This window comes from Podarcis vaucheri, assembly GCF_965113315.1.
Source record: "Podarcis vaucheri genome assembly, chromosome: 5".
NCBI classification, from domain to species: domain Eukaryota; kingdom Metazoa; phylum Chordata; class Lepidosauria; order Squamata; family Lacertidae; genus Podarcis; species Podarcis vaucheri.
Window position 1 is genome coordinate 47,163,495 of NC_138763.1, and position 18,265 is coordinate 47,181,759.

An 18,265-nucleotide genomic window follows, 5' to 3' on the forward strand; every position below is an offset into this window, starting at 1 on the left:
AATGGTATAGGTGCAATTTATTCAGAACAAAAGGCAAAATTAATTGTGAACAATGTAGTGACAGAAGAGTTTAAGATTGAGAAAGGGACACGACAAGGTTTGCTCAATTTCTCCATTGCTCTTTATATCGGTACTTGAGGTTTTGTTAAATATGATCAGAAAGGGCCAAGATGTTAAAGGTATACAAGTGGGAGCTAAACAGTACAAACTGAAAGCATTTGCTGATGACTTAGTATTGACTCTACAGGAGCCAGAATCTAGTACTAAAAGGGTATTGGAACTGATTCAAGAATTCAGACAGGTAGCAGGTTTTAAGTTGAACAAGATGAAAACTAAGGTTTTAGAGAAAAACTTAACTGTGAATGAGAGAGAGAAGTTTCAGGAGGAGACAGGACTAACATTGGTTAAGAAAGTGAAATATTTAGGGGTTAACATGACTGCCAAAAATGTGAATTTATTTAAGGATAATTATGAAAAATGTTGGATTGAAGTGAAAAAGGATTTAGAAATATGGACAAATTTGAAGTTATCATTGTTAGGCCGAATTGCTGTGATAAAAATGAATGTGTTGCCAAGGATGTTGTTTTTGTTTCAAACATTGCAAATTTTGGATAAGATGGATTGTTTCAAGAAGTGGCAGAAAGATATTTCCAGATTTGTTTGGCAGGGCAAGAAGCCTTGAATAAAATTTAAGATATTAACTGATGCCAAAGAAAGAGGTGGATTTGCCCTGCCAGACCTTAAACTTTATTATGAATCAGCTGCTTTTTGCTGGCTGAGAGAATGGCTGCTTCTTGAAAACACTGACGTGTTGGATCTAGAAGGTTTCAATAATGCATTTGGCTGGCATGCATATTTGTGGTACGATAAGGTAAAAGCACATAAAGCATTTAAAAATCATATTGTTAGAAAAGCATTGTTTAATGTTTGGATAAGATATAAGGATTTGTTAGAAAAGAAAACCCCAAGATGGTTGTCACCAATGGAAGCAAAGGCACAGAAAAAACTCAATATGGAGGCCAAATGGCTGAAATACTAGGAAATTCTGGAACAAGATGGAGACAGAATAAAATTGCAGAGCTTTGAAAAATTGAAAAACAAAGTGCGAGATTGGCTCCATTATTACCAAATAATGGAGGCATACGATTTGGACAAAAAAGTTGGTTTCCAAGTGGAAAAATCAAAATTGGAAACAGAATTGTTAGATCCAAAAATCAAGAATTTGTCAAGAATGTATAACTTGCTGTTGAAATGGAACACTCAGGATGAAATGGTGAAATCAGCTATGATTAAATGGGCACAAGTTGTTGGACGTAACATGATGATGGCTGACTGGGAACAGTTATGGACCACAGGTATGAAATTCACGGCATGTAATGCCCTAAGAGAAAATTTAATGAAAATGATTTATAGGTGGTACATGACACCAGTCAAGCTTGCAAAAATTTACCATTTGCCCGACAATAAATGTTGGAAATGTAATGAGACTGAAGGTACATTCTTTCACCTTTGGTGGACATGCCCAAGGATTAAGACATTCTGGGAGATGATTTATAACGAAATGAAAAAGATATTCAAATATACTTTCCTGAAGAAACCAGAGGCCTTTCTCCTGGGCATGGTCGGCCAATTGGTGCCAAAGAAGGATAGAACTTTTTTTATGTACGCAACAACAGCAGCAAGAATACTCATCGCGAAGTATTGGAAGAATGGCAGATGAAGTTGATGGACTATATGGAACTGGCGGAAATGACTGGCAGAATCCGAGACCAGGGAGAAGAGTCGGTGGAAGAAGACTGGAAAAAGTTTAAAGACTATTTACAGAAATACTGTAAAATTAATGAATGTTAGAAAAATGTTGGAATGAAGTTATATGGCTTTAGTAGAAATGTTATAAGGAATTAAGTATAAATAGATTAATAGAGTATTAAAGGAAAAAATAAGGTTAGAATGTGTTAAGATAATTATAGGATAGAAAACAGAGGAAGATGGAAAGGAATTGCTGAAACAATTAACAGAAGTGGAATACAAAAAGGGAGGTGTGAGGAGGTCGTGGAAATAAGTGAATGAAAGATAAGATATTGAAATTGTTTGATGTGTTTTAAACTATTTTTGTTTTGTTAGTTTAATGTGTTAGTGTTATGTAGTGTTTTTGTATTGTATTGTATTGTTCATTTTTTTGTAGTGTTTAAATTGTTGGAAAAGTAATAAATATTATTTTATAAAAAATAAAAAAATAAACAGAAAGAAAAAGGCTCCCTGCTATCTGGTGCAGACTGATCCCACCTTCTCAGTTAATTGAAGGCTGGTGTCCAGAATATAATGTAAGATAAGGTTGTTTGCCAGAATTCCCTAGATCCCAGGCCAGTTCACACATTATGGTAACTATCTGGGTTGGAACTCAGTTGCATCGACAGCAGTCTGTGTGGAAACACACTGAAATATAAATAATTGATTTCCAATCGTACAACTGAATGGTTGAAATTCCTTCCTAATTTGCACAGCAGTAGGTCTGAATTATAGTGTGGTATCATCAGTTCAACTTAAGGACTGGATATAGCTTGAGGAGCTCTGAAAAGATTATTGGCCACCTATGAAGTTTTACACACACACATTTAAGAAGGCAGGCAGAGGAGATAACAGCAATTCAACAGGGCCATTTTTGCTCCCTGCTCCGGATGCTGATGACATTCAATCTGAATATGCTGTTATCAGCATTAGCTTGTGGCTCAACTGGCACTGAGAAAACTTGAAAACCTCTGCAGAGAGAGCCATACTTCATTTTTTGTTTTCTGGAGATGTTGGCAAGGGACACGACTGCAACACACTCCAACAAAACCACAGCCTTGTTTCATTAGGATTACAGTACTGCTTTTGGACTCCTTTTATCACACTTAGGACATGCTGAGCCATCAAAAACAAAAAGCAAACAAACTACATCACACAATAGGAGAAATTGCATTCCTTTGTGGGGAGACGCAGTCATCACCAAGAACTCAGACTTTTAAGGGATAGCTGAACCACAGAGCTGAACTGGTGTAGTTATGCCCTCTTTTGTGCTAACGGCAGGGGGATAGAAACTGTCTAAGATCATTGTCACACCCCAATTAAACTATATTTCCTAAGATTCTTCAGTGCAGTGGGGAGAAAGCTTTTTAACCACAAGGACAATAGGTGGCAGAGGAAAGGACCAGACCCTGAGGTGGGCAGAACCAGCTTTGCCTTTACTCAGGGCTTTTTTTCAGCCAGAACTCAGATGGGTCCCATTGCCATTCTAAGAACAAGGGAGGTGTTTGTGGCAAGTTCAAGCACCTTTTTCTAGGAAAACAGCACTGCCTTTACTCCATCTCACTCTTAAACACAAACACACACCTCTCTTGAACCCTGTCCCCTTGATCACCTTGAAACTACAGGAAAGGTGAATAGCTGATCAGCAGCAAAAGTGGATGGGGCCCTCTGGGGCCCAGAGAGTGTCTAGGTGCCCACCCACATGTATTTTAGAGGAAGCCGTGACAGTTAAAAGTGTTTTATTGGTTGAAAGTGTAAATATGCCATTAGAAAAGGTCTATATTTTAAGCCCATATATGTTATAGTAGTACAGTGGCTGTGGATGAAACTGATCTGTGCAGGTACTTTGCCCTATCATTTCCTGCACTGTTATGGCAGCTGCACCATGGAATGGTGCCTGCCAAATCCATGTGCAAGCAGCTACCACCATACTATGGTATGGGCCCAACTTTGAATTGCTGGGAAAACAGTATGCAGCCATATCTTTCTGTTTGTTAACTCAGTTTCAGAATCATGCAACAATTCCTTATCTTTCTACAGGTCTTCAACTGCTCAGAGCCCACCTAAGGGGACTTGTTAACAGCCATATTATTTTAAGGCTTTGGAGGTGAAAATATTAAACTGCTAGGCAAAGGATTTCAATGAGATTTGCACTTGACTTTAGATAATGCAATAAGCACAGGCTAGCAAGTGACTTCAGAAACCTCAGCTACACCCCCTCATAGCTAAAACATGCTGAAAAAGTATCCCACTGTGACTATCATAATGAGACAATAAACTAACATCTAAACCCACATATTTATGATTTAAGAGTCATAAAGGGGGTGACATCACTACGCAATCAAAGCTCTGCTTTGTGCATCTTGCACATTAAAGCTTCTTTCTTTCTTCTTTCTTTAAAAGGCTCCTGCTGCGACAGTTCCAAGAAAGAGCACCTCTGCTTTTATTGAGAGTGTAAGTATTGCATAAAATGAATGAAAACTTTGGAAACACCACTAATGAAGAAGCAGTAGAAGTATTAATGCCTTGTGCTTCCTGTCCCTGGAATGTATGAAACACAATTCTTGCATGTCTTTCCCCCAGGAAATGCTCAAGTTATGATGTTTAATTCTATGTAATGAACACACCCAGCTGACAAATGTCAAAGGGGGACTGCTGCATTTACAGGTTCTGCAAAAGATTCAGACATTTCAGTTTTGAAGCCAAATTTGCAAACGTCAAGCAGCTGAAGCTTTGCCCATTACAGACTCTACTTTCCAAAGGGTTGCTATTATTTGTTGTTGGGGTTTCTTTGGGGTGTAAAGCCATCCAAAGTTGAACATGGGTCTTTCGGAAATATTTTATTTGTTCATTTAAGATGAGAAAAGTAAAGAAGAAGAAGAACGAAGGAGAAAAAGAGTGTTGTCAGATTAAACCCCTATGGATATTAGAGCCCTGGTTATAGATTTGTTTTGCTGTGCTATTTTTAAGCCTTCTGTGCTGCAACAGGAAGCTATCATTAAAGTTTCCCTTTGCAGAGTGCTTTCGCAGCAAAATATTATAGCATTTCCCAAATTACACTCATTTGGTTTCCTTACAGTGGTGGAAAAAGGGAGACCACAAACACACACACACACAAATGCACACACACACAGTTTATAAATTAAGCTGGCACTCCTTTGAGCATGGGTCCGCTTGTAACCCCAAAAGCAATTTGCGACAATCTTCAGCTGAGGCTAACCGTAGAAAAAATTACAATATCAAATGTATGCAAGTCGGCATTTATGGGAAACAGCAATGAAATGTTATCATTCAGAAGAATGACTAGTGTTGTATCCAGCTGACCAAGGAGGGTTTAAAAGGGGTCCAAGTAAGATAGTATGCAATTCAGTTTTCAGAAAAACCTAAAGTGGACAATATGTGGTCTCTTAAGTTTTGTGAGCTATTTCTTGTTTGATATTTTGGTGTGAAGGCAAAAGAGATCACTTCTTTCAAATGAAATAAGTTAGTGGACTATCACAATCAATATTCTCTCCCATGTGATATTTCTTGCACCTGTTTTTAAACATTGCATACTATATTTCTAGATTAATCATCTTTTTTAGAAGAAGCTGTGGAAAATAAAGCTATTTCAAGACAGTGCGCAAACCATTGCAAGCGAGGTCAGTTTCCTCACTTCAATTAATGTTAAAGTCCAACTATCCTTTGTGTTAGAAAGATCTCTGGTTGTTAGAAGACACAAACACGCACAACTATGCCACCTACGGATTACTTACTCTGACACACTACTGCTGTATAATACCGTTGAAACCTACAAGATTACTACTCCCTCCAGACGGTGTTCCAGGGATTGTGCCAAAGTTAGCCAAGTTCAATTTTTCTCCTTCTTAAATCTGCATGTCTGAGACGTTGTGCACTCACAAAACAGCTGCCATGTGGCTTCTGCAAGTTGGTCCCTGTGGCAGCTGCTTCAACACAACTTCTTATGCAGGGATCAAGCAATTTCTCATTGAACAGGATTAACAACTTTTGAGCCTTCCAGAAACATGGAGGAAGATCTCTCAATTTGTGGTTGCTTGATACAAATGTCTTGGTGGTGGTTTTCTCAATGCAAGAGAAGCAATTAAAAACAGCCCTTTCTTGACGGATGTTTTACCAGCAAAGGTAACTCTTTGAGAAAAACGGCTTGCATGGTAATCAGCTAAGTTTTACTGAGAGTAGACCCATTGAAATTAATTGGCAAAACTTAGCCATGTTCATTTATTTCAATGGTTCTACTCTTGAGTAAAACTTGGTTGAAACTCCTTGTGTTTCCACGTATCTGAACTGAATGGCAAATGAAAATAGTTATCTACAAGCTCAAGGGATGGATGTTTTCTGTTTTTTTCCTTTTCTCATTTTTTTTCAATTTTAAAAACTGCACAAGCGTTCATATGCAGTTTTGTACACATTTCTTCTAACACATATTTTTGTGTGCATTTTTATTTGATATCCACATATGAAAAATGAGGGGACAGTTGTGTTCCCGCTTTGCGTACTTACTTGTGAAGTGTGGATTGGAATTGCCTTAGAAAGGAAGCAAATGACTCTCTCCCCTCTCCCCTGATCTGATCCATGATCTGATTATGGATGAGGAGGCTGATCTGGCATGTATCACTGAAACTTGAGGGGGTGAACAGGGTGGAATCAATCTCACCCAGTTGTGCCCACCTGGGTACTCAGTGCAGCATCAGGCCAGATTTGAGGATTGGGGAGGGGGAGTTGCTGTGGTCTATAGAGATTCTCTCTCTCCAGGCTCTCTGTCCAGTTGGGGGGCAGGAATCTAGAGTGTGTGTTCCTGGCACTGGGCAATTGGGACAGATTAGGGATTCTGCAGGTTTACCGCCCACCTTGCTGCCCAGCAGTCTCCCTGGCTGAGCTGACAGAGCTGGTCTCGGAGGTGGCTCCCTACCTGTGGAATGCTCTCCCCAGGGAAGTTTGCCTCCCGCCTTCACTATACACCTTTACGTGCCAGGCAGAAACATTCCTTTTTAACCAGGCCTTTGGTTGATTTGATTGACATCCTATGCCCTTTTAAAATGTGGTTTTTTTTGGGGGGGGGGGTTATTGGGTTGCTCTTATTTTGATTATATATTTTGTGGTTTTATATTTTGTTTTGGGAACTGCCCTGAGGCCTCCGTGTATAGGGCGATATATAAATTCTAATACGGTGGTACCTCGGTTTAAGAACTTAATTCGTTCTGAAGGTTCATTCTTAATCTGAAACTGTTCTTAACCTGAGGTACCACTTTAGCTAGTGGGGCCTGCTGCCGCCGCCGCTGCGCAATTTCTGTTCTCATCCTGAAGCAAAGTTCTTAACCCAAGGTACTATTTCTGGGTTAGCGGAGTCTGTAACCTGAAGCGTCTGTAACCCGAGGTACCGCTATAATTATAATATCTGTACAAGATACACCTTTCAGTTTCTTGAGACTGAGGTGAGATGCAAGTAGAACTGTCACACAATTTCCAGTGACTCAGTCGCCTTCTGTGACACAGGAAGGGCCACAGCTCAGTGACAGGGCATCAGCACTGCATGCAGAAGATCCCAGGTTCAATCCCTGAAATCCCTAGTAAGGCTAGGATAGAACCCTGCCTGAAATCCTGGAAAGCTGCTGCCAGTCAGTGTAGACTACACTGAGGTAGATGGTACATGGTCTGCTCAGCATAGGATGCCTTATTACGTTCCTAAGGGCTGAGGCAGGGAAAGCTATTCCAAACGTTTAATTTGTGTCTCTCTGTGTATCAGCTGTGGGACATCACTGTGTGACCTGATCCAACTTTGAAACACTGGGAGCAGAGGCATGCAGTCTGGGGAATTATCTAATTAAGGCTCCTAAGCAACATGCAATAGCTCAAAATCTTCCAAACCACGGAAGAATTCTCCATAAAAATACTTTCCCTTCAGTCAGCAGTCTCTTTCACGCCATCTCCCTTTGCCTCCTCTGAACCCCCTTGTTCAAATAACCTCTGTCAGGACAAAGTCACTCCATGCCTGAGAACTGAGATAATCTAATAATGTTAAGTTTTAGAGCATTTTCACATAAAACAAATCCCCACTAACAGTCTCTCACAACCCGGTGCCTTGAACTACAACTCCAATCAGCTTGCTAGGCCAAAATGTCTGGAGGCACCAGGTTTGGGAAGCCTTGTTTACTACCAGTTCAGAGAAGTTCTTACGGCAATTGGCGCTCCAAATGATAGTAAATCAGTAACTTCAAGCCTGAAAAATGTGCAGTCTCTGAGATGGCCACCTTCCCAAGGGATAGTGTAAGACCCAAGGAGTGGCCTACAAATTTCACGATTCTCAGAAAGAATTAAGGAGATTTCACCACATCCCTAGGCCTCACTCTCCTCTCTTTATGTGCAGCCCAGCTCTGGCAAATGAACAGGGTAGCGTTCTTCCCAACAGGCTGTAAATCAGGAGCATCAGATGTTCCCAGGAAGGTTTACAGTTTTTGTAAACGTTTCCAGTAAGAAGTGGCTTAGAGTCAGGAAAGGCAAAAGTCATTGCAAGGATCTCTCTTCTGTGTAGAAAACAGTATGTTCCCCTACATGTGTGCTATGCCATATGAAGAGTACACAACTACTTTCACATGCATGAAATGCCCAGCTTGGTGTTATCGTCCCATTGTATTTATATGCAGCAGAACCACTGACACATGCCGTGACAGCCTCCTGTGTATACTGCTGTTCTGGTAGTCTGCAACAGGAAGCATGTAGCATTATTTGCAGTGCTCAGGTTCTGCCCCCACCCTTCATGGGAAGCTTTTAATATTTGATGTTTCATTGTATTTTTACATTCTGTTGGAAGCTGCCCAGAGTGGCTGCGGCAACCCAGTCAGACGAGAAGGGTACTAATAAATATTATTACTATTACTATTATTACTACTATGCTACATACCGGTCAATGGATCAGGGTTGGCTACCAACTCTGAGCTCTGCAGTGGGGGACAGGAGCGAGGGTGGGATATGGCATTGGCGGGGGGGGGGGAGAAGAATTTAATTTCATGATTTAACTTCATCCACCAACCTAATCCTCAACCTTCAAGACACTATTAGGGGCTACAGTCAACACCCTCTTTAAACAGAGTTCTAAAACATTCCTTTGCACAACCATTCTCAACTATGAACTTAATTTCTTGGCTCACACTATCAGCCTACTTACTTTAGGTTTTAGGTACATTCCCTTCCCTCCCATTGGTCACAATAACTACCCACAGAAAATAATCAAGAATGAAAGAGCCATATTTACATCAAATACAAAAACTGATCAAATTGGCCTTTTCCTGCCTTCCCTTTTTCGGTCACCTTAAGGACCTTCAGAAGTGGTGCACAGATTAAAAGATGTGAAGAGTTGCTTGTGAAAGCATATAGTGTCTGCAGAGCTGATTTTTGCTATTGGCTCCCATCTGAACATGCTCAGCAGGTAGCACACCTAAATGCCATCTAATTTTGCTGCAAGCAGGCTTGTTTCTACCGCAGAGAAGACAAGACCCAATAAAATGCAATACACCCGCCAGCAATCTGTAGCAATGTTGAATGGCAAGAGAAGCAGCAGCAGCCACCAGCATGTACATCCTTCAAAGGACCATGTCCCAGAAGTTATTCACCTCGACTCTGCTGCCTGTTGACCATCCCTCCCAGTGTCCATCGCCGGTCCAGGCGTCTCAGGTGTGCCTTGCGTCTCTTAGAAACTATTTTGGAAAATGGATGAGAACATAAAAAAGGAAAGAAAGAAAAATAAAATGTGATGGGTGGGTGGGTGGGGTGGGAACCAAACTCAACGTAAAACATGGTAACAATAAGGACTAGTCTTGTGTTAGCGAGGATGAGATGTAATAATACATTCAGATTAGTTTACAAGAAGTGATAAAATAAGAAACTACCTGAGGCCCAGGCACAAACAGGCTTTCTCATGGTTCTTCGTTTAGTGGACATAAAATCATACTAAATAATAACAGTAATGGGTTGTATGTATCCAGAATTTTGGGAAGTCTTAAGAAATAGACATCAATAATATCACAGCACCTTTGCTTAGAATGCAGGGTGTTTGGAGCATTTTTTATGACATCTTTGTGGCACAGGAACATTCAGAGCCTTTGCCAAAGTTGGAGCCTGTTCCTTAGATGACTCTGTACGAGCAGAGGGGAGGTCCAAATCTGTACCATGCAGGATGGAACCTTTAAAGAGGCCTCTACAATCCGATGTACATCAATTACACCATTGGCTTGCTCCCATCAGCCCCAGCCAGCATAGCCAATGATAAAAGATATCCAAAAACATCAGTAGGGCAATGGGTTCCCCATGTCTGTCCTGAGTAAAGATGCTACAAGTGCACCCCAACTGTATCTCCCGTTTGTGGATATGAACTTTTCCTCTGATGCAACCTACACTCTACCATTCCTCTGCACTAAGGCTGAAGGGAGCCTTAATGTCATGCACAACTCTGTTTTGGGACAGCATCCTCTGTGCAGTTATTTATGAGTTGGATAAAGATGTACATATAATGGGATATGACAAAAAGTTAACACTAAAAGGGGAACAAAATACTGTGATGGGAGAGGATAGACTTGGTCAGCACTAAGCAAAATAGGGCAGTTAATGGCAACACCTTTTGCTGTACGCAGATTCTGATAGCATCTTAGACAAAGACTTGCAAACTGGGACAAAACCAGAATAATATCAACTATATAATATACTATTTGCATACATAAGGAAAAATATATATTATGAAAACAATTTCATAGATTATATAAACTCCTCTCCCCCACTGTGGTCTATGAAAGATTTAAGATAAGCTGAAAAAAACAACTCAAATAGCTGTGTTAAATCTCTAATGGAAGAACATGGGTGCGTTATTGTATACAAACCACACGTGTCTAGACCACAATTTCTAGAAACCCAGCATCATTATAAACACAAAAGAATCAGCATTTTTAAAATATTTTATTATGCTTTAGAATAATGCCACAACCCATACAAGTGTTACTTCTATGATATGCCGTAAGCCGTCCAGAGTGGCTGGAGAAACCCAAAAGATGGGCGGGGGAATAAATAAATATAAATAAATCTATAACCTCTTTTTCTACCAGATCAAGGTAGCCTAGGAAGGCATTTATTCTTCCCCTCAAATGGCATAAATAACTGTCAATAGGTAACCTACTAGCCTTTGTGTTGGTCTTTGAGATAGTTATGCTTATTCCTATAAGGTATATAGGGTAAAGGTGGGTTTTAATTATAATTCCTCACCCAGATCAGTTACAGCTGTTTCTTACCTTCCCCTCCTTTGGACATGTTAATTTCAGAATCATCTCTAATTCCACTTTGGGATTCCAGGTAAGTGGCAGGGACCCAGCCCTGCTCTTCCGAGGTACTTACAAACCACCAACCTGTGAGGGTAAGGAGAGAATAAGAGTTAATTCACTGCAGAATCACAGTCCCCTAACAATTTCAAATTCTTCAAAACCAGTGTGTTAGTCATCCTGGTTATAATGCTAGCACTATATTATAATGCACCCGTTTCTGAAGTTCCTTTTACACTGTATTCCTTTTACTGTATCATTATGGAATTGTGACTTTTTGATCAATATAACACTATGTCTTGCTAAATTTCATTCACACTGCTGCGTGTGTTGATACAATAGCGGACATGCATGTTTCTGTTCCCCTGTCATTCGCCCATGATAATGGAGGAAAAGAACTGTATGCTGGAATTCCACCCAAATTTTGTCACATGGTGTGATCCATGCAAACTACAGGAAAATTACAGCACAAAACTCCTGCATTTACCTGGGTTAATGGGATTGGAAAATTGGTTCCCCCCCCCCCCGGAAGCAATTAACGCAGAAATGAGTGCTAAACTTATGCTAGATTTCCAGAAGTGTGAATGAGCATGTAAATGATCAGGGAAGGAAACACTAGGAAAACAGAGTAAAGTGCTGTCTGAATGCCGTCTAAGAGTTGTACTCCTGTTCAAGACTCCAACCACCCTGGAATAAGAACCTCCATAGCAGGATGGGGATCACAGCAGAACTAACAGAGGTGTATGTGGTGGTGGGGAAGAAATTAAAATGTCATTTTCTGTCTTCCTCCTGCCCTGCCCAAGGCTTCCCTTGCTGTGCTATCCAGCATTAAAGGGTTCCGAGTTGGGGCTCAATGCCAAACATTTTATAAGTATACAGCCATAGGCGCCGACTCCATGGGGCTTGAGGGGGCTTGAGCCCCCTCAAAAAAATTTTTGGGGGGGCTCAGCCCCCCCAATAATCTCGGGCGCCGCCGCCGTCCCCCGCCTCCTCCCCACCTGCTCCCTCGCCAGCCAGCCAGCCGCGCGCCCTAGCCAGAGAGCCCCGGCCGTCCCCCGCGAGATTAGGGAATCCCCGGGGGCGGGGGCTCCAGCCTCTAGCCCCAGGTTTCCCGCCTATCAGCTGTTCCGGAGCTGATTAATAGGCAGCAGCACGCTCTCCCCTATTCGCTCACGAGGGGGCGATGCCACTTTATTTGCATATTCATGAGCTTATTTGCATATTCATGAGCTTATTTACATTTCACGAGCTTTCCCGGGCCCCCCCAATATTTTTTATAAGTCCGCGTCCCTGTATACAGCAGGAGGAGATGAGTCTTGAAAGGGGGGGGGGGAGGGAAACTTTTTGCTCGCCTTTTCCATGAAGTAGGAACTGCAAGAACTGCAATTTTTGTATAGAAGTTGGCATATTGCTGGTGGAAATAAAATCACCTAATTGCCTATGTAGGCAGAAAAATGTTCTGTATTCCTGGTAAAAATCAGACAGGTTGCACAAATTTCCTTTATTAAAATGACTCCACACACTTTGAATAGCTTTTGTAGCCCCAGATAATTGTGTCCAAATGCCGTGGAACTCCCCTGGACTATTCAATTGGAAGTGGGAGTGTCAAACTGGAAATTCAAATACTAAAGTTGCAATTAGAATTGGTTTCTTCTCACAGTGCTGCCAAAAGACATTGCCCCAAACACACTGTGGGTCACACCATAACTAAGGTTCTGCTGCTGCAAGCGTCTGTGGGCAAAGTTCCACTAACAGGATGCTGCTTCCAGTGAAAGTTTTTGCTTCTCTCCACTTCTCCCTGCAGCGCTTATGGTTAGGTGGACCCTTGGAGCAGCATGAGGGGCAGGGCAGGGGGGAGGGGCAGATCCCCACTGGATTCGAGTTCCCCCTGTAAATGAAAATAGCCCTTCTGATCATGGATAACTAGATAGGATCTAAGCCAATACATAACCACAGACAAAGGACAGAGGCTATTAACCAGACTTAGCCAAGGCTGTGCGCTTTGCTTTCACTTTTAAATAAAAACAAAATGTCTGTGTGAATTCTACTTCATAATAAGCTCCCTTTTGGATGGAAATTAACACTCTGCAAAGTTGGATAATTCCTTTCCTATTGATATTCTTTAGCATATGGGTGATGTTAAACACAACAATTAATGAACTTGTAAATATATAAATTCTCACTGAGGCAAACAAAGAGACTTGCTTAAAACATAACCTTTTAAATGAAGTGGTTAATGGTCCTTCGCAAAGCCCAGGTGTTAAGTGCAAATTAGATGCTTTTACTATTGGCTACTTCTCTTTGCCTCTCCCAAGGCACAGAGGCTGAGAAGAGTCAGCTGAAGTTTGCAAGAGTGAGAGATGGCGGGGAGGATAAGTTGGAGCAAGACCTGAGCCTTCTACCCATACCCTTGGTTTATGAACTAGATAAAATGTTCATATTTTTGAAGCATTGAAAGGTGCCATTAAAGAGAGGGTGGGGGAAATAGCTCTTGGTTTTTGGAGCTGGGCAACCAAAATGAGGGAAGTAGAGAGGGAAAACCAGGAGGAGGTAGGGGTGTGTGTGTGTGTCTGTGTGTGTGTTTGCAGCATGGGCCAGAGCATTTATACCAAACTCCCAGGGCTAAACACCAACCCAGGTACCCTGCTTTGAATTTAAAATATGCGTGGAGATAGGAGACTACAGTTGTACAGTGGAGAATGAAGAGCACTCTGTGCATGCTCACTCCCCACATATTCCAGGACTCAGGACCTGGTAGTGAAAACAAGACTCAAGATGTACCCCGTAGTCTTGACACGAGTTACGGTAACTTAGATAGGGGAAACAGGCAAAAACAGTTGCTTATAGCTACAGCGACAGTGTTGCTAAAAGGAAAGTGAGAATGGGGAAAGTAAACCATTTTGTAAGGGAAACAAACTATATCCACCACTTGCAGTTTGCTGGCAAAGTGGGTCCCCATTGGATACAGTAGGGCAAACATATATAGGATTTAATTGAAAGCTTGTGGAGGAAGACGAGAGGCTGTAGCTGTTGGAAGTGGCAAGCAAAGAAGCACCCTGCATTTACTCAGAGGAAAACTGCTATTTCAGCGTAAGAATTCTCTGGCATGGATTCACCAACTGATATTTGATATTGAGCATTCCTCTGGCATAAATGTGGACCAGAGCCTACTGCATGGCATAAAATATAGTGCATTAGTGAGTATGGCTTGTAATCTATGGTTTGTCTCACTGCTTTAGTTATCTAGATTAATCTTCTTACATGCACCTTTAATTCCCATTTTCCACTTGCATTTCATTTGAATCTCAACTGTGATGACCTCACCAGTTTTCAACAGGGCACAATACTGGGCTTCCCAAATTTGCCCCAACCATGCACAGGAGGGTCCCCCATTTTACTGTGCAAATAATAGGAGGGAACATTCAAAGCCCATACTCTATAATCTAATTCTGCATGTGAAAGTGCTCTACTCCAAAAGTGAAGGCATGCATACATATCAAATTTAAATACTCTTAAAAGAATCCAAGCCAGTTCTAACAAAAGACATTGCTAAATGGTCAAATGAGAAGGAACCTCTCTCCTGTTCCCCTAAATGTTCCAAAAGGGAATCAAAAATAAAAACAGAGCAGCACCAATGACACCAGAGTCATTACTAGCATCATTTCATCAAGAGGCAGAGATTTCCATTTCCAAGAGAGATTTGGAAAACTTTGCTTCACAGTATTCCTGGTCAGGGAATTTAGTTACACTTTTACACAGCAAGAGGGAGATTCTCCCGACATGACGTTTACCCACAGCAGCCAGCTGCCGTAAATAATAATAATATTATTTAAAAAGAAAACCAACACCACCAACTCATTTCAAAAAGGCCTACTGCTTAAAATGAGGAATAGTTAATGGCATGGCAGGATAGGAGGCATGTTAGAGTTGAACATGCAATTGTAATTATGACGCAGAAGTAAACAGACCAGAAGCTGATACACATCTGATCCTAATTAGATGGAAACGGTCCTATGAATTCTTCTTCAGAAGCAAACGTTAGCCTGAGTGAAAAGAGCTGCACTATAAAGTTAACACTCTAGTAAAAACCATGACCTTTGAAGCATTTCATTTCACCCTGAACTTTGGTTTTGTGCCCTACTATTTCACAAAACAGAAAAGTTGGAAAAGACCTAAATACTGTTTTCAACTCTGCATATAGCTTAAAACAGTTGAGCCAAACCAAGCCATTCCATATCCAAGTATAGCAGGGGGTTCTTGAACTTTCTACCCCCAGGGCCAACTTAAGAAGAGGCCCACTAGTCACAAAATGGTGGTACATGGAAGCAGAGTTTAGCATAACCAGCAGGCAAGTGCTGTCATTTCCTACAGATATCTAATCCATTTTTGGAAATTGCTAAATACTTTTCCACAGTGCTTGCATTGTGGCAAGGAGTTCCATACCTCAGGTTTCCTCAAGCTACGGTGAGTTCAGATATTTGCTGTGAAGGTATGGTGACTCAGCCTTCCTATTTTCGGCAGGATTTGCTGATCCCGAAGCTCTAAGTGGAGAAGTCTTTGACTTTCATATTTTTCTTTCCTAACCTCACATACTTCTCAAAGTATCGTTACCCATCTCCTGTAATTTCTTCTCCCATTCTCCTTTCACAATCAACTTGTACCTTATCCCCCCTTCCCACTGCCAATTGCCAGTTTCTTTCATCCCTCTTCCCTGATCCTTTCACAACCCCTCGCCAATATCCTGCCTTCCTGTACAGTCTATATTTGGTGGTGGTCCAGTGGGGAGGGGGGGGTCTAGGAAAAACAAAACAAAAACAAAGAAGATCTGCTTTAGCATCTATACCAACTTCCACACTGACAGAAACAAACAAACAAAAACCCACCCAACCATATTGCATTGTGCTCCACTCAGGGTTAGCCCTGCTGGGTGAAGTGATTTAATTCAGGTGCAACTTGCAAATAGATGGAAAGCCAGGAACTAATGTTAAAATGGTTTGCCAAGTTTTAAAAGTGTTGGCCCAAGCAGTTTGAAGGTCCTCAAGGCCGCCAGGAGACAGAGTTGATTGGGTAGTACAGTGGTACCTTGGTTTGCAACTGTTTTGGATTATAACCACATCAAACCCAGAAGTATGTGTCCCTTTTTTTGGATTACAACCCATTTTTTTATTATTACAACCAATTTTGGGGGAGGAGGCCCCATTGGTGAAAGCATGCCTTGGGTTACAACCTGTTTTGGTTTACAACCGGACCTCCGGAACCGATTATGGTTGTAAACCAAGGTACCACTGTATATCAACACATACACACATGTGAATGAATGAATGAATGACCTTGGGCTGGCACTGGCTCCATTAGCTCTTCCTTTAATTTTTTTATCAGAAGTGTTACTGTTATTCTGCAAGGATCAGTCAGAGATAACTTGTTTTCCTTGCCAACTCACATCTAGCCATTAAGCTCAATGTCTGGCTGTGTATAATTACCAACTTAAAACGCAGTGAGGTTGTTTCCCCCCTGTTCTGTTTAAAATAGCATTTGCATTTTGTTGTACACAGTTGTTTGTGCTTCCAAGTCATCCACTGCCTGTCCACACCAGTGGGCAGAGAGGGGGCATGGATGTTTTCATATGGTTTACATTTTCAAATCAGATCAACACTGGTTTGGGGGCAAATGCATCAAAATGCAGTAATTCTCAAGGAACTACAGGATAGATGTGGATTGTGACTAAAGGCGTGTGTATGTGGCTTCACAAACCAGCAGTGGGAGTGCACCGGATTCAGAATATATTGGGAGTGTGTACACAGCCTCACTCAAGTCATTGCTTAGATCCAAAGTGATTCTGTAGATAGATGCAAGTTACCTTCAAGGCGTGAAATGATTATCAGTACTTTCATCACCCTGGGATGTCAAGGCTACTTTCACAGAGCAGTAAATGCTATGCAATCCTGCCTGGCACTCTGCTTGTTCACTCCTATTCAGTTGTCAGGAGTGACCAGGTGAAGAGGACGAGGCTCCTGCACTTTTAATTGTGGTCTGAAAGAAGGAAATCCAGCAAGTCTAGCTTGCATGACAACTGCAGCATGGATGGTTGTAAACATATCATGCTGAAGTCAGGTTTCTTACTCAAATGCACCAAAAAAGACACTATTAAATATATGAAATAACAAGGAAAGGAGAATGCCGGATGTAACAACACATAATGCTATGAACCTGCTGAAAAAATTGGCTCAAAAATGGTTTGGATTGGGAGGTAACCAATAAAATATCCACATACAAAAAGTACGGCAACCTTCCTTTATGAAATGGGGGTGAAAGTCAAAACACTTGCAATAAGATGTTGGGAAATTGGGAGCAACTGCGTGTGAAACTGATTAACACACATCACCAGTTTCCTTAAAATTATGTTAAAAATAAAGTATTCAAGACAGTAGTTGATAATAATATAATTTGAACTTTATGGCTGAAATCCTGTAAACCATTAGGAAAAAATAAGTCCCATGAGACCCAAACTGATCTTATGCACATAGGAAAGCACGAGAATCCAGTCAAACTAGATATGCATTGTGGTCAGCACTTATTTTTCTTACAGGTTAGGTCTTCCAGGTACAAAAGGAATACAAAACATGTGCACAGAGTATTTATGGATCCAGAGCCTGCTGCTGCATTATTTAAACAAAGAGCACCCTTACTGAAGCTGTGAAATTCCACCCACCATTTTTAACAAACACTTCGGGACAAACAAGGTTTCCATTTTCAAGGAGCTTAAGAATGTGCTGAAGTTGCATCTTTTGGGTTTCTATCTCCCATGGATTTGTGTGTACTGGGACACTGATGACACAACCTTTTCAGGTTTTTTGTATGATGAGATGCTGCATTTTGGAACGTGTGCAGTGCTAGTTAGCCTTTTTGGCAGTTATGCCACAAGCCAAATTCAAGGATGTGTGTGTGTGTGTGTGTGTGTGTGTGTGTGTGTGTGTGTTGCTACACTACAATAAGCAGCTCCTTCTGTACTGGCACTATTTTGGTTCTATCCTACCGAAATAGGGCACAGCCAGCAATGCACATGGGAGCGGCAGACAGAAATATAGTACAGACTATGTCATAGCCAGGAAGGTAGCTGACCCTCTTCAACTGCTGCATAAGTGTGCCCCAAACTCCAG

General features: G+C 41.4%; 1 protein-coding gene across 15 annotated transcripts in view; it reads right to left on the bottom strand.

Annotated features, from left to right (window-relative positions):
• The window catches only part of SH3PXD2A (SH3 and PX domains 2A), a 248,555-nt gene that overhangs the window by 16,627 nt on the left and 213,663 nt on the right, over positions 1–18,265 (bottom strand). For 13 of the 15 annotated variants that reach the window (XM_082225245.1, XM_082225238.1, XM_082225248.1 and 10 more), the window contains 2 exons: positions 11,082–11,195; positions 9,417–9,500 (listed from right to left, as the gene is read on the bottom strand). In XM_082225245.1, coding sequence (XP_082081371.1) covers positions 9,417–9,500; positions 11,082–11,195 — 198 coding nt within the window. The remainder of the gene's footprint in view (positions 1–9,416; positions 9,501–11,081; positions 11,196–18,265) is intronic. The other 2 variants (XM_082225249.1, XM_082225240.1) reach the window with 1 other exon arrangement.